At 39.5% G+C, this 16,473-nt stretch overlaps 1 protein-coding gene across 2 annotated transcripts in view; it reads left to right on the top strand.

Annotated features, from left to right (window-relative positions):
• Positions 1 to 512: 512 nt before the first annotated feature.
• Positions 513 to 16,473, top strand: part of MIER3 (MIER family member 3) — a 29,646-nt gene continuing 13,685 nt past the window's right edge. Inside the window, exons 1-5 of one of the 2 annotated variants that reach the window (XM_004458819.5) lie at positions 513 to 588; positions 2,047 to 2,071; positions 5,133 to 5,278; positions 15,738 to 15,872; positions 16,195 to 16,315. In XM_004458819.5, the coding sequence (XP_004458876.2) occupies positions 580 to 588; positions 2,047 to 2,071; positions 5,133 to 5,278; positions 15,738 to 15,872; positions 16,195 to 16,315 (436 nt within the window). In that variant the 5' untranslated portion in view covers positions 513 to 579. Of the gene's footprint in view, positions 589 to 2,046; positions 2,072 to 5,117; positions 5,279 to 15,737; positions 15,873 to 16,194; positions 16,316 to 16,473 lie in introns of both variants that reach the window. The other variant, XM_071208140.1, reaches the window with a different exon arrangement.

The raw sequence follows: 16,473 nt of genomic DNA, 5'->3' as shown, positions 1-16,473 counted from the left end.
ACACCGCAAAGTGCTGATCACTGTCCTCTCATTCTGGACCGACCCTGCAATCCATCAGTCACTTTTCCCATTTCCAGGGCTTCCTCCCGTTCATCAGCCTACTCCATCGCTCTCTTCTCTTCTTACTTGCAAGTCTGTCAAGTTGTCCCTCCGCCGCCGTTCCAAGTCTCCTGCCTGCCCACCCCACACCCTATCGGACCCGAGTGTCCGTCCGTAGCTTCCCAATCACCCTCGCTCAACTCCTCGGTCTCAAGTGGCTGGACGTGCGTCCGTCCCGCGCCAGCGGTCTCCCGCTTGCCTCCAATTCGGATGCGGGAGGCCGGAACTTTACTCTAGCCTGGAGGGGAAGGACGGCCAGTGCGGGGTCCAGCCGGCGGCTGGCGGGCGTGGGGCCGGGCGGGGTGGGCGTGCGAGCGGGCCGGGGGCGTCGCGGGCCGTCCTGCCCTATAAGGGGCCGAGCCGCCTCCGCCGCCGGGCGGGTGCCGGGCGGACCGCGGCGGCGGCGGTGGCTGCGATTGGCTCAGGCGCCCCATCCGGGGACTGGGCTCGGCGCTGCTCGTTCGCCCTAAAGGTACCAATATGGCGGAGGTGAGCAGAGAAACCGGGCAGGAGCGGCTGGGCTGGAGCGGGCGTCCGGCGGCCCCTGGCGGCTTCCCGCGACCCCTGTGCCGGCCCGGGGGCTCCGGCGCCCTACTTGCGGCCTTACCGGGGGTGGCGGGGTGGGGCGGGGGCCACGGGGCGGTGGCGGGCCGCGGCGGGGCCGGCCGGGGGGCGGGAGCGGGCGCGGGAGCGTTCTCCCTCCGGGACTAGGCCGCGGCAGCTCCGGCCTCGGCTCGACCGGGCGACGGGGCCGAGCGGGAGGCGGCGGTCGGCGGCAGCGAGCCCTGGCCCGGGGACGGTGCCAAACCGGGACCCCAGGCCGCTGACGCGGGCCACCGGCACCTCCGCGCCGCCTCCCGGGGCCGGGGTGGGTGGAAACCGGCCGAGTCCGCCCCCCCTCCCGGGACGGATTGCAAAGCGGGGAGCGGGCTGCGCCAGTGCCCCGCGGGAAGAGTGTGCTGCGCCCTCGGCCCGCCGGGCCTGGACTGCAGCGTTAAGGGGCCTCAAGCTCCACTTTGCTTCGGGCGCGGAGGAAAGCGGGATGCGCGGCCGCCGAGCTCCGCGGGAGGTGCGCAGGACTCCCTGCCCCGCAGCCCGGGAGGTGCGGGAGAACCTGGGGGTGAGGGTGGCAAACCGAGACCCTTGTGCCTTCTGAAAAGCGGGTCGATAGCCCCACTTTCCTCCGGGATGGAAGGAGAGGCAGGGCGAGTGAAGCTCCCCCAGCCATCTCCCCTGGGACAAGTGAGATGGGGGAGGGGGGTGGCGCAGCACAAGCCCCTCCGCCGGCGCCGGTGGGGCCGAGGGGCGCATTGGCTGGCCTGGCTAGCGGGCGCACGCCCTGCGAAGAACCAGCATCCCAGGGACTGAGGGGCTGCGTCTCTGGACTCCCGGAGAGGATGAGGGGCTCGCTTTTTCGTTTGGGGGGCGAGTGTCGAGCTGCTAGCCTTACTGCGCGTTGGGGCTAAGGACAGTCCTGGAGTTGGGGGTCCCGCGCCCTAGGGGACGAATAAGGTGCTCAGAAGGGGAGTCCCTTTCAGGAAAGAGTGTTGCGTGGCGAGGAGTGCCTTGGGGGTGCGGATAGCCTGGTGGGATTTGGGGGACTCCCAAGGTGCCGAGGATGGGAGACCGATGCTAGGAGCCGACTGCGCTAGGTATTACTTTTCCACTTTGTAACTTCTTGAGCTCCAAAGGGCGGCTCGGAGTTGCCTGTTAGACTCCAGGCTTAGTCCTGGGTCTGCGAGTTTGCACGCTGGGGACTCGGGGAGGAAGGCGAGGCAGCCAAGAGGGGGCCCGAAAGGGGCCGGGAGCGATTGGAGCGGAGCTACGTCTCGCACTTTTGGCAGCTGCGGAGGAGCGCTCGGCTCCGCCTCCTTTGAGCCTTATTGCCGGCGCTGCTGCTTCCCTGGGCTGCGCGATCTAACCGCACGTTTCTTCTCTCTCCCCTAGGCTTCTTTTGGAAGTTCGAGCCCAGGTTTGTCCTATTTTCTTTCCTCTTCGGTGGGTCCCAGAGGGAATCCTGTATGTTGGGGGCTCAAAGACCTGTTGCTAAAGGTTTCCCCACAAAAATTTATCCCGCGAAGTTTTCGTCATTCGTTTTTAAGAGTTTGAATGTGCATTTGGTAATTGTTATTCGGGAGACAGTTGTGTTGTTCTTTTATTTCTTTTTACTTACATATTGGAATACTTTCTTACGAAGCCTCTGACAGAAGGGTGTCCTGTTAAATTATGTTTTTAATTCTCACTTTTTTTTTTTAACCTCCAAGCCTGAGACAGTTAATCCCAAATAAACTTTCCCATCACTTTAGCAATTTCATTTAGATTTTAATTTTGGTTTCTTTGTGAAATTGACTCTTTAATATGTCAGAAATTTGGGGCTGCTTAATCATGACTCCCCTTCTTTATTTTATCTTTTAATAATTGAGATAAGGCTAGAGATTGTGTTAAAATTGCCAATTGTTAGGTAAAACTTCCTTATTCAAAAGAAACAACGTTCAAGTTTGCACAGAAAAGTAGTGATGCAGAGTCTTCCACCTGAGACAATCTTAGATCATCTAGAACAGTGTTTCTTAACCTTTCGGGAGCCAGGGACCCCTGTCAGAGTCTAATGAAAGCAAGGGACTCTCTCCCAGACACTGCACATATGCATAATTGCACACATTTGAGGTTTGTGGAACCCGTGAAGGTGGTGGTCCAAGGTACTGACCTTTCCATGTGTGGTAAACTTTAAGGACAGATTTGTTCCATTTTCTCACCCTTGTCTAGTCTCCCTTTTGACTGTATCTTTTCTCTCTCATAATCTTCAGGAAAAGTACCTCTGAAGTAGTCCAACTCCCTTACTTTACAGTGAAGGAGACAGACTTTTAAATGACTCTACTGAGAGTTACCTCTTTAATAGCAGAGCCTGGACGAGCTCCCAAGTCTTCCATTACAATGTGGTGCCTTCCATTTCCCTGAACTATATTGCTTTTGTGTTTAGTTGACTTCCAAGGCCTCTCTTGGTTATTAAGGTAATATAAAATAATTAACACCAAGTAAAAGAAATTTGTAGCTCTTTTAAAAATAGTTATGTCTTTTTGCTTTTAAAATTATTTAAAAATATTTTCTAATTTTGACATAAACATTTCTTTGTCGTAACTGATTTCAGGAAAAGAATATTTATCTAACTGATGCCAAACATCTGGATGATAATGGAATTTTTCCATTTTGCATCACATTCTGCTAAGTTGTGATCTAAATAAAAAGAAAAGACAATCTTGTTTTGGTGTCTAAACCGAGACTTGAAACCTGTTTTTAATCAATTAGTTGATTTTAAAAAGAATTTTAGAGCTAGAAGGGACTCTTGAGGTCATTTAAGCTAACCTTCTGTATTTTACTAACAAGGAACTGGATCTAGGCCCAGAAAGTTTAAATGACTTGCCTCAGGTCCTAGAGAAGGCCAGGACCAAAGCCAGTAGACCCTCAGGCTCTCTGATTTCTGGCTATTTCACAGTAAGGGGGAGTCCTGCTGTGCCAAATGATATGGGGATAATGAAAGAAATATAACACAGCTTGCCCACAAAGAAGTAGAAAAGTTACCATCTATTTCATTCCTGACACTTACCATGCCACAGAGGTTTCTAGGAATTCCTAAAAAAAACACCAAAAACCCCACAATTTGTAATGGTGCATGTTCTGCTTTTGAGGCATTTAGTAAATATTCATCTTTTTCTTTAAAAAGTTAAATTGTATATACCTTAACAGGTTTTTAAATGAACAGATAACATCTTTCAGATTAAAAATAACTTTACCATAATGTAAACTTCTTCAAGAATTACGTCCCATAGAAATTGTATTATTTTAAAACCAATGATTAGAGATCTCTGAACACAAAATCAAAAACATTGAGTTGTCTGTGGTTTTTCCATAGTAAAAAAATCTTTGACCTATTATTGATCTCATGCTGTCCTTAAATATTGTCTGAAATTCTAAAATATTAAAATATTAAATACTAAATAGCTTAACTAAAAACCGATCAAATGTATTATATAAAATATGCTTCCTTCTTTCTTCTGCCTTTCCCTACCTCCAGACTTTGATACTCCTTTCCTTTCCTGCTCTGAGAGTCATGTATCTAGTTGAATTAGATACTAGAGTAAAACTTCAGGAGAAAATCCTGTTTTTCATAAATTTGTTTTCATTCTTTTGGGATTTTGGGTCTTATCCATTTCTCCTTTTGGTTTTTGGAATATCTTATTGACTCATGCTTGGTATTTTAAAAAAAAAAGTATTAGAATTTTATAAACAAGTGTGAATTGATGAAAACAACTTACAAGAATATTGCAATGGTATACATCTTCCAGAATTTTTAGATATGATTTTCTATCTTCCCTTCACATAATCCTAAGAACTTTATTAGTAATCTAAAGTAAAGCATGCTGGTCCAGTTTAATGTCTGTCTGATTAATGCTGATGAGCTTGGAATACTGTTAAAGAAATGAAAAGTGATAAAATGCTTTTCAAGACTGAATTGCTGTCTAGCTGCTTCATAGAAACTTACCCTGTAAACCAGGCTTTTATTTGTTTTGTGTCTTTTTGAGGATTAGAATTTGAGTAAAATGTGTATTTTTTCATGAACTGTTAGTGTATAGTGGATTCTTATGAAGTCTTCTGTTGATAGAGGTTTAATCCTTCTGACATTTTACTGTTGCTTTTAGACAAAGGTGTTAAACTAACTGATAAGCAAGTTTGGCTGCTTTTCTGTCAGAACTTTAGGGACCACTGCATTTAAACCACTTTGCAAATGTTATGCTTGCTTTATTATGGACTGGATCCCTTATAAAAGCCTTTGTAAGTTACTCTGGGATTTTTTTCCCCCTGATTTGTATAACTTTCCAGAACCACGTCGTCTTACTTTATATCCTAAAAAATACATAGTAAATGCATTTAATAAAACCCACATAGAACAATTAAAAGGAACTGGCAGAAAAACAAATTATTTTCTCTTGTAAATAGTCTTGTGAATATATAAAGTGATTCAGATTGTTTTGTTACAGTTGGCTCTTTGTCTTCTGAGGATCATGATTTTGACCCCACTGCTGAGATGTTGGTCCATGACTATGACGATGAAAGAACTCTTGAAGAAGAGGAAATGATGGATGAGGGTAAAAACATCAGTTCTGAAATCGAAGACTTAGAAAAGGTAAAGGAGTTTTAGTATTTTGATACAAACTGGTAGTAAAGGTTTAAACATTCTATTAAAAGGAAGTTATTTTACTATTTATGTAAAATAAAAATATGATCAACATGTTTATTTTTTACCTAGCTTTTGCAAAATGTCACTGACTTTCTCATTATGGGGGGTGGGTAGCCTAAGTACATAGTCATCTAAATTTTCAAAATTACTTTTTATCCATTAACCTAATTTTTAAGCTTATACTGAGACAAGGAAGAGGTAATGTCTGGTCATCTTCCAGTTGAGAAAATTGAGATATAAAGAAATGTACGCCCTAAACTCAGTTCTGAATCCTAGCCCAGTCTTCTTTCCAATATATAGTCCCAGTCTACTGAGGTTCAAACTTGAGTTTAAGCACCATGGGAGACACAGGGAGAAATCTTCCTTCAGCTAATTTATAATCTGATAGAATACTTTAGGAAAACTGAAGGAGAAAAGGTTACAGTATTTTCAAATGTGTCTTAGTCATAGTCCATCCCCTACTCTCCAATCACCTTTTAAATTTTTGTCAGGAATGATTATAATTTATAACTTTTTAAAACCCAAAATCAATATAAATTCAAATGAACTGTATTTTAAACATGCATTTATACCAGGACTACAGAGAGAGAGGCCTCCATAGGACATCACCTTGAAAAAAAATGTAAGATTATACTTAATCTATCAATTAACTTTATTTGCAAATTTCTAACCAACCCAGAATAACAGCAGCTTTCAGGAGTAACATTGAATTAATACTAATCCTGTGCATTTTCATACATCTTTTTCTTGCAGAAGACAAAGCATATTCTTAAGTAATCTCTTCTTCTTACTGTCTTTGTGTTACAAGGGTGGTGTGTTATTATTGCCTTTCTTCCTTCATGTTAATATACAGGGAAACAGAAAGCAAAGTCTTCAGGGACTAGACCCCAAGGCTTGCTCCAGAAGACCTGAAATTTTCTAAATACATAGATCCATTTGTCCAGTTAATTAAACATAGGCACAGTTAGATTTATTTACTTTTTAAATATATCTCCTGTAAAAGCCAAACAGATTGGGGAATATAGAGATAAAATTGTTAAGAAATACTCATGTGGTAGAAGAAGAAAAGTCTTTCTTGCCTATTACTCCTTTCAGGGGTGATGATAAAATATTGCCTATTGATTAGAAAAGATACCCCAGAGTTTTGAACTCTGCTTTGGCCTTTCCTGTCTCTTATCAGTGGGAAAGCTTAATATTACTGAAAATCATAGTCTAACATTATCACCAAGCCACAATTGTGGTAATCTCTGGGATTGCAAAAATGAGTAAATTGACAGTGTTCCTGAACTCTAGGAGCTTAATAAGCTAATGGGAGAGGCGGGGAGGGACAAAAGTAGGAACAAAAATTTTTTATACCCTGTGCTAAGAACTGTGAACAAGGCAAGCAGTGAGTGTTATGGGAGAAAGGGTGTTTATATTTAGTGAAAGGTATTTAGCCTGGTATAGAAATCCAGGAAGACTTCTTAGAGTAGTCATACTTCTCCCTTACGGTACTTCAATTTCTAGTTTTTAAGTTATGAAACTGCTGTGGGCATGGGCAGAAGTGTCCCAAGTACTTTCATAATACACTTTCCTTGATAATTTGTCAATTGTTAAAGGAGAGAGACAGTAGTCTAGTTACAACACGATAGAAGAAAATGCTTGATATGAATGTATCAGATAACGTTTTAGTCATGCAAATAGCCATTTTGTCAGTAAAATAATACGAATTAAAAATTTCATTTATTGTGTTTACTTAGTTACTACTTGGGTGTGGATAATTCTGGTGGAGATTTTTATGGGCTGGTAAAATTTTATTTTTTAGATTTGTAGGTTTTGTTGTAGAGCTTGCTGCAATAACTGCTTTGATCTGTCTTTACTGACTGATCCTTTAAGTCGGATATTAGGGAAGATACAGAGAAATATCAGCAAAGAGTTACTCACTTAACTATTCAGAGAAATACTGAGTCCCTTGTCTGTGTTTTTCATTTTGTTTATTTACAGCTAGTTATTAAATCTTTGCTTTGTAATGATATCTATCTGAATTTGTAATTCAGAAAAATTGTATTTCAGAAAAATATTTTAATTTATCTATACTTGGACAGTTTTGCTTTTTGGCATTTTGTCTCATTCTTGGAAATTGGGATAGAAAAATACGTGACATTTTAGACAAGTTCTAGAGAAGACCCAAGAGTGTCTCCAGTCAAAGGCTAGTCATTTTCTTAGTGAGCAAGGGACAAGAAAAGCTATTTCTAAGAGTAACTACCCACTTCTTCTTGTGCTTATCTATAGTAAAGCATAACTGTGCAGATGTGGACTCTAATGAAACATGGCAATGAGTAAGAGAAATAGTAGAGACATAAATATAAAGAGAGTAAGGATCATTTTACTTTTAGAAGAGATTTTAAATTAATATTTTATTATCTGAATAGTGATTAAGTATTGCTACCTGTTAACAGTATTAGGGGTTGATTTTAATGTTCATTTTCAGAAATTATAATGAAGTTTTTATCCTCATAATAAGTAAATTATAAGTATGGTCCTTATTTTGGCACTTACAAATTTTTCGTACATCACTTGCTATGGAAAGGAAGAGATACAAAATTAGTTTCCTTTAGTAGCTCTTATAAAGAACTACTTAGGAGAGTATAGTGTACTGGCTGTGTGACTGAATGTTAATTTTTAAACATACCAAAATAAGGTTTATGATATATCTTTATGTAATAATTTTAATTTTATTCACATTATTATATCTTGAGAGGCTTTAACTTAATGGTTTTAGATTTAAAGCTAGAACTTTTTTAAAAAAGAGTTCTTTATGTTCTTTCTTTCATAATATAGATTCTTCCTGCCCTCCCCACATGTTCATTGTGGGAAAACTCCAAAAATTAAGAAAAGCATAAATACGTAAGAAAGTAAAAATTACCTTTCTGTCACTTAGATTTCGGTTATACATTCTATTTTCTTAAGCATTTTAAAAAGGAAAGGTGTACGTTTTAAGGTATCCGGCAGGTGTTATATTGGTCACTGAAACTGATCTACATCTCACTTAGACAGTTACATTTGATATATCCAGCTACCCCACCAGCTGTGTCAGACAGATATTGTTATTATTTCCTTGGCTCAGAGGTGTCCTTGACTGTAAGATGAACCATATATAGAAATAACATGGATTCGGGAGAGGGGTGTTGACACTGTGAAATTTGTACATTGGTAATGGGATGTATCTTGATTTCCAGTATATAAGGTTATACTTTATAGAATCAGAGAAATAATGGTATGTTTTTATTTGCAGATGAGGAAATGGAAGTAAGAGGGGCTTGGTAATCTGCCCAAGGGTAATGGCTAGCAGTTAGTGGGTCCTCAGCCTCCAAATCTTATGCTTTTTCTTACAAAAACCCTTCAATTTACCAAAACAGTCCTTCCATAAATGTGACTAGACTCAAATGTGTCCCTTAAAACTTAGATTTAATGAAATACCTGAGAAAAAGAAGAGAAAAATCCTTACAACTGCGATAAGGTGCTAGATCAGACTTCTAGGCTGATCTAACTACTGCAGGTACTCAGACGCTATAAGATATATTAAGTCAATTTTTTAAAAAATATTTTTTAATTTTTAATTTTTTAAAAAAAGATATTTACATTACATAAATGCTACATAAAAATATAGGGAATTCCCATATGCTCCACTCCCTATACTACATTTTTCCACATTAACAACATCCTTCATTAGCGTGGTGTATTTGCTAAAATTCATGAAAACATTTTGGACCATTGCCCCTAAGCATGGATTATGGTTTGCATTGTAGTTTACACATTCTCATGCACAATTTTGTAGGTTATGGCTTGTGTCTTTATAGAGAAAATAGGGATTTTCGTGTGTCTACCTGGAATCTCTTGTTCCTCTCACACAAAATTAACATACTCATTGTTCCTTCTTTCCCAAAAATACTTGCCGCATCCTAGGCTGACCCCTAGTTTCCATCCTTTCTGCCCTCATTTTATTCTCCTACTTCTTTTGTTTTTTCCCTTACTTTAAAATTTCAGCATAGGATCCTACACACCTGTTTCCCACATTTAGAAGAAATTCTCTTTTGACCTTGTATTGCCTTCAGTTGTTCTCTTTTCATAGCCTGGTTTCAGAGATGTATATGTACTTTCTTCCCTCCCATTCAGGCCTCAGCCCTGCTGCTTCTATCATACTGTAAAGTCACCAATAATTTTTGATTGGTGTATTAGTCAGCCAAAGGGGTGCTGATACAAAATACCAGAAATTGGTTGGTTTTCATAAAGGATATTTATTTGGGGTAGGAACTTACACATACCAGGCCAAAAAGCTTAAGTTACTTCCCTCACCAAAGTCTATTTTCATGTGTTGGAGCAAGATGGCTGCCAGTGTCTGCGAGGATTCAGGCTTCCTGGGTTCCTCTCTTCCCGGGGCTACAGCTTAAGGCTTCAACATCAAACTCCAACATCAAAATTCAAACATCAAAAACCCTTAACTCTGTCCTTTGCCATGCAATGCCCTACTGGCACAAGAGGTTACATAATTACTAAAGTAAACCTTAAATCCAATATAATCTAATATGCCCAGAGGAAAAGATCAATTTATAAACATAATCCAATCTTTCTTTTTGGAATTCATCAATAATATCAAACTGCTACAACTGGCAAATACAAAGACTTTTTATCTGTCTTTATCTCACTTGATTTCTTTGTGATACTTAACCCAAGTGACCATTCCTGGTTTTTGCATACTTGTTTCTTCCTTAACTTACATAAATCTTCCTTTTAGTTCTACTTGTACTCTCTGATGTCTACCTCTGTCTTATGCATGGATTTCTTTTGCTTTGTCTACATTTTAATTGGTGGTATTTCCCAGGGTTCTCTAGCTTTTGTTTTCTCATATTATATGCTTTTTCTGGATGATCTCATTCAAGCCTATTGCTTCAGCTTTCACCTTAAGCTCATCTACCATCCTTTCTTCTGCCCTCAAGTTTGTTTCTCTTGGGTTTCTCTCTTATAATGGTTGTGTAATTACCTTTCAGGCCAGAAATCTGGCAATCCATTTAGACTGCTATGACTCTTATTCAATCTATCAAGTAAGCCAAGAAATAGTAAATTATTATTCCTAAAAATTTCTCTCAAATAATTTTGTTTCTTGCTTCAGGCTCTTGTTCTTCTATTTCACCTAGAATCCAATTACGAAAATGCAAGTCATGTTTAAAATGTTTCAAACATACTTCCATTGCCTATAGAGTAATAGAAATAGAAAGTTCTTCTGGTGCATCATAGATCCCCTTCTTTTTTCTCTCGACTCTCTCTCTCTGGGTGAGCTCATCAACTCCTGTGGCATTAGATAACATCTAGATGCTAACTAATGCCAGATTTATATCTTTAGCTTAGATAGTCCTCTGAGCTCCAGACTCCTGGACAACTTGACTTTTCTACTTGGTTGTTTCGTAGTCCTCTCAGACTTGTATTCTCTGTAGAACTCTTCATTTTTTCCCTTTTAAACCACTTTTCTTCCTTTAGTTTTTTTTTTTTCAATCTCAGTAAAAGTTTTCACCTTTCAAAAATATGGCAAGTGTGGCAAAATGGTAAAGGTTGGTAGATCTGGGTATCTGGGTGAGGGGTAAGTTGGAGTTCTCTGTGGGGTTTGTGTTATTTTTGCAGCTGTCATGGAAGTTTGAAATTATTTAAAAATAAAAAGTTAAAAAAAAAAAAAAAGACCTAAATTGCTGGATATGGGGGTAAAAAAGAAATGAGAAGAATGACTTCCTGGATTTCTATTTAAACACTTGCCTGGTAGGTGGTAACTTTTTTTTTTTTTTAATTTTTAATTTGTAAATAGTTTCAAACTTACAGGTCAGTTATAAAAATAATACAAAACTCATACAGAGAAATCCAGAATATCCTCTGCCTCCCCCTCAGATACCCAAATCCACCAATTTTAGCATTTTTCCACCTTTGCCCCCTCCCTTCCTTCCTTTTGAACATTTGAGAGCAGGTTGCACACATACTTCTTGAAGGCATAATGCTTCTATGTACATTTCCTATAAACCAAGCCTATTCGCTTATATAATCACCTTAAGTGTAGTTAAGTTCAAGAAATTTAACATTGGTATAAAACTTATATTTTATATTCCAATTTTCTCATGTCCCAATAGTGTCCTTTTGAACCTTTTCTTCTCCATTCTTAGATCCCACCCAGTATCATATATTACATTTAATTAGCTATTATAGCTCTATTTTCTCTTTCTTTTCTTTCCTTTTTTAAATTTTGGAAGCATATATGCAACATAAATCTCCCCATCCCAATCCCTCCCAAGCATACCATTCAGTGGGACATTTACAGTGTTGCAGTGCCCTCACCACCATCCGTTTCTAGAACTTTCCCTCCACCCCAAACAAAAATCCTATACCCATTTTGCATTAACTTCCTATTGCCTTTGCTCCCGACTTCTGGTAACTTGTACTCTACTTTCTGTCTCTATGAGTTTGCATAGTCTCTGATATTTTCTTTATGGTTAAACTTGTGGGGCTTAAATTTAACATTCTAAATCTATAACAATCTTGCTTGTTTTGATAACAGCTTAACTTCAGTAGTATAGACAAACTATGTTCTTACAACCCTTCACACCTTTATGTAATTCTTGTCACAGTTTGTATATTTATACAAGTCTAAAACCATTGCTCTGTCATTATATTTTGTGCATTTACTTTTTAAACCTGATAGGAACTAAAAAGTGGAGTTACAAATAAAAAATAGCAGTAGTACTGCTATTTATATTTACCCATGTCATTGTCTTTACTTTGGAGATCTTTATTCCTTCATGTGGGTTCAGTCAATTTGTCTAGTGTCCTTTCCTTTCAACCTGTACAACTACCTTTAGTATTTCTTGTGGGGCTGGTCCAGTGGCAATGAAGTTCCTCAGTTTTTGTTTATCTGGGAATGTCTTAATCCCTCCATCATTTTTGTAATATGGTTTTGCCAGATATAGAATTCTTGGTTGTCAGTTTTTTTGCTTTTAGCATTTAAATGTATCTTCCCACTGCCTTCTTGCCTCCATGATCTCTGATGAAAAATCAGCACTTAAATCTTACTGAAGATCCTTCATATGTGACATGTTGCTTCTCTCTTGTGGCTTATCTTTGACATTTGACAATTTTATTATAACATGGGTCTGCTTGGGTTTATCCTGTTTGGATTTTATGGAGCATCTTGGTTGTGTATATTCATGTTTTTCATTAAAAATTGGGGAAGCTTATAGCCATTTTTTCTTAGAATATTCTCTGTGCTTTTTTTTCTCTTTCTGGAACTCCCACAAAATGTGTACTGGTATAACTGATGGTATTCCACAGGTTTCTCAAACTCTGTTCATTTTTCTTCATTCTACTTTCTGTTCCTCAGACTGCATGATTTTACTTGTCTCACCTTCAAGTTTACTGATTCTTTCTTCTGCCAGCTCTAATCTATTGTTGACCCATCCAGGGAACTTTTCATTTCTTTCCATTTTTCTGTCTTCCTGTTGATATTCTCTTGTCTTCATTTGTCATTTTCTTGATTTCCTTTAGTTCTTCGTCCAAGTTCTCCTTTAGCTCTTTGAGCATATTTAAGACCATTTTTCTGAAGCCTTTGTCTGGGTCCCAGGTCTAATCCTCCTCATATAAAGTTTCTGATGCTTTAATACTCTCCTTTGCCTGGGCCATTACTTCTTGATTTTTGTATGTATTGTAGTCTTTAGTTGAAACCTGAACATTTTGATATGTTATGTCTTACCCCTGGAATTTAGACTTAAATGTCTGTTCCTTAAATTTGTATCCAACCAGTGTTATGATGGAGCTTTCCCTAAATCCCAGGAGCTAACAACAATAACGAAAAATACACCTTTCCCAGTCTTTGCAGATTGACATATGCTGCTGCTCTCCCTCAGAGCTTACCCATATGTTTGACCCTAGGAATTCCCCTGTTGACATGGATATTACTGTCCCCTCTTCCCAAGGAAACAGTTTCCCCACAATTCCAGACATGGCATTGTATATCCCATAGCCAGCAGTCCCTTTCCCCAGGCAGCCACTTGACTGCTCAACCACAGTTCTCCATAGGAGAGCTCAGGAAGCTCCCATCTACATGCGGGGCATGATCTGGTTCAGTGAGTTCCTGAGATCAGTACTAGACAGATTAGGCCAGACATATATGCCCCCAGGGTGTGCACTAGGGCCCCTCTGCTGCCCCTGCAACCTGAACCAGGGATCTAGATTGGGAGTGCTTCAGCTTCTGTGATGAGGGGCTTCAGCGTCTGTGTGAGGGGTGGAGGATGGGCCAGCCAGGATACCAGGAGATCCTGCCACTTTTTAGTTACCTTTTTCTTGATTGGACACTCACCCTGTTACTGCAGTCCTTTATTTGTTTCCTGGAGCTTTGAGAGAGATGTTTCTGCCATATCTTGCTGGATGTTCAAAGTGTCTGTAGAGGGATGGAGCTCTGAAGCTTCTCACTCCACCATCTTGAGTGGGATGTCCCATAAGTCCTTTTGATTCCCCTCAGAGTATATCGCGTGTGTTCTCTTCTCTCCATGTCTGTGCCATTTCCCTAATCACAGCGTGAGCCTTCTAAGTGGTCTCCCTGCTTCTCTTATTTTTCCACCCTCTAAATTTTCTTTATGCAGTTGCCCAGTATTTCCCAGTATTTAAGAAGAAATAAAGCAACGTCTCCCTTTTTTTAATTCTCCAGTGGCTTTCCATTGTCCTGCGAATAAAGTCCAAGTCCTTTCCCTGACCATGAAGCCCTTCGTGATCTGTCCCCACCTTTTTTTCCATTCTCCTCTCGCTACTCTTCCCTCAACTCACCATGCCTTGGCTACCTGATTTAGTGGAAAACCACCTTCTGACTGCTCTTCACAGAACTGGCCACTTCTCAAACTACAGGCCTCAGCTGAAGGTCACTTACTATCGTTAACTGCCCCCCTACTAAGAGTAGGCACCCCTCTATCTCAGGACCCTTTTTATTTCCTTGGTGTTCACCAGCTCACCATAACTGGCAGTTCTTTGTTTAAGTCAGTCATCCCTGCCAGACTGCACATTATAGAAAGACAAGGCCTGTGTTTCATACCAACACCAAGCACAATTCTCTCTGGCACATAATTAGTGCTCAGCCAGTGTTGTTGGCTGGTCGAACAAGATTCTCTGATACACACCCCTCATCTGTCAATTACATCTTCGTCTTTCAGGACTTAGCTCAGTCTTTGCCCTCTCTGTTTGCTATTTCTCCACCTTTACCGTTACTCCTGGGGTGTGGGTCTTCCCTTCCTGTACCTACCAATTCAGTGCCAGAGGCTCTCTAGTCGTCATCAGGGGCTCCTCAGACCACTTTATGAGAGCATTTTTATACATTCTGCTTAGCATTTTTGCACTGATTGCATCATGACTTAGGTATTTTATCTTAAAGAGAATACTAAACCAGTAAGCAAGCTTTAAAAAAAAATCTCTTAATAGATGAACACAAACATCTTTGAAATATTTTAACAAATTAATTGGTCCTTGGGTGCATTGCTTTGAAGTTATTTATAAATAGTTCTGTATACTTTAGTAATGGAATTAAAGTATTTGAAAAAAAGAATATAGTATTTTAAATTTTAGGTGATCATTTTAGCTTTATTTTTATAACTAAAAAGCATGGGTAAAAGCAGTGACTAGATGTCACTACATGGCATGGTGTAGGTATTCATTAACACAGGCAGCACTGGAACCAGAGTTATATAACTTAACCAACGCAGTGGAGAACTGGGGGACCTGGGTTCAAACAGAACTAATCCTTGGTTTTCTCACCTGTAAGATGGTGGTAATAATATAAACTTCATTAGATCATTGTGTGTGTGAGGGGGGGAAATTGGCAAAAAGTATCGTAAGTATTTAGTATGATTATAAAGGGAATAATTGTGTTTTGATGATTAGCATCAGTATTGCTGATGTTAGTAAATATAAAGCAGAGGTTTCTGATGAGGTATCTTCTAATTAATTTAAATACTACATCTAGTGTTAACTGATAACTTCAAGAAAACCAGTTGAAAATTACCCAGAGTGATTGGTTAATCTGAAATGTTTTCAAGGTAAATCTTTATACTGATTTGAAAGTTAAAAAAAAAAAAGTCTTCTGAAAAGCAAATACTTGGGGAAATTTTTAAAAAGTGAAATGGAAAATAAAACTAAGGTGTTAATTATTAGGCTTTTGCTCATTTGTTAATTAGCTCTGGGTGTTTTGTTGTATTTTCAGGCAATAGTATAAAAAGAGAAACTAAAACTTGGTTTTAATTTGATATTACTGTTTTGAAAACATGCTTTGTGAACATTGTCATCTCAGTTTACCTACAGTTCAGGATTGTGACATCTTAACTGAGTTTATATTTGTGTCCTGGTTAAATAGGAAGGAAACATGCCTCTAGAAGATTTACTGGCATTCTATGGCTATGAACCTGCAATTCCAGCGGCTGCAAATTCCAGTGCAAATAGCTCCCCAAGTGAACTCGCAGATGAACTACCAGATATGACACTAGACAAAGTAAGTAACAAGCATTTAAAAGAAAAATTTGAATTCATTATCATTGCAACTTTGGATAAGTTCTCTGCACATTCACAAATTCGGCAAATTGTTTCTGGTATAAGCATTAGTGTGTAATAGTGTAGTTATAAAATACATAATTAAATATTAAATGTTAATGTGTATATGAAATAAATTATAGGAGAATTATAAATTTACTTCTCTCAAATCCATGAACACTTCAGCAAGTTCTTAATCATGTGATGAGTTAAAAAGATACACTTTTCTTAATTGATGAGATGTAATCATTTCCAACTCTAACACTGCCTTCCTCTTCTTCCAGGAGGAAATAGCAAAAGATCTGTTGTCGGGTGATGATGAGGAAACTCAATCTTCTGCAGATGATCTGACACCATCTGTGACTTCCCATGAAACTTCCGATTTCTTCCCTAGACCTTTACGATGTAAGAAACCCAATCAATATTGATTAACAGTAGTCTTGATAATACAGCCTGAGGACATTTTATTGCATTCAGTAGTTTTGTTGGAATACTCTTGTGTTTCACTTAATTAAAATATTATTATCTGAACAAGATTATAATCTTTTGATTGGAATATAGAT

The sequence above is a fragment of the Dasypus novemcinctus genome, chromosome 2 (assembly GCF_030445035.2).
Source record: "Dasypus novemcinctus isolate mDasNov1 chromosome 2, mDasNov1.1.hap2, whole genome shotgun sequence".
Lineage (NCBI taxonomy): Eukaryota > Metazoa > Chordata > Mammalia > Cingulata > Dasypodidae > Dasypus > Dasypus novemcinctus.
This window is presented reverse-complemented; position numbering and strand designations above follow the sequence as displayed.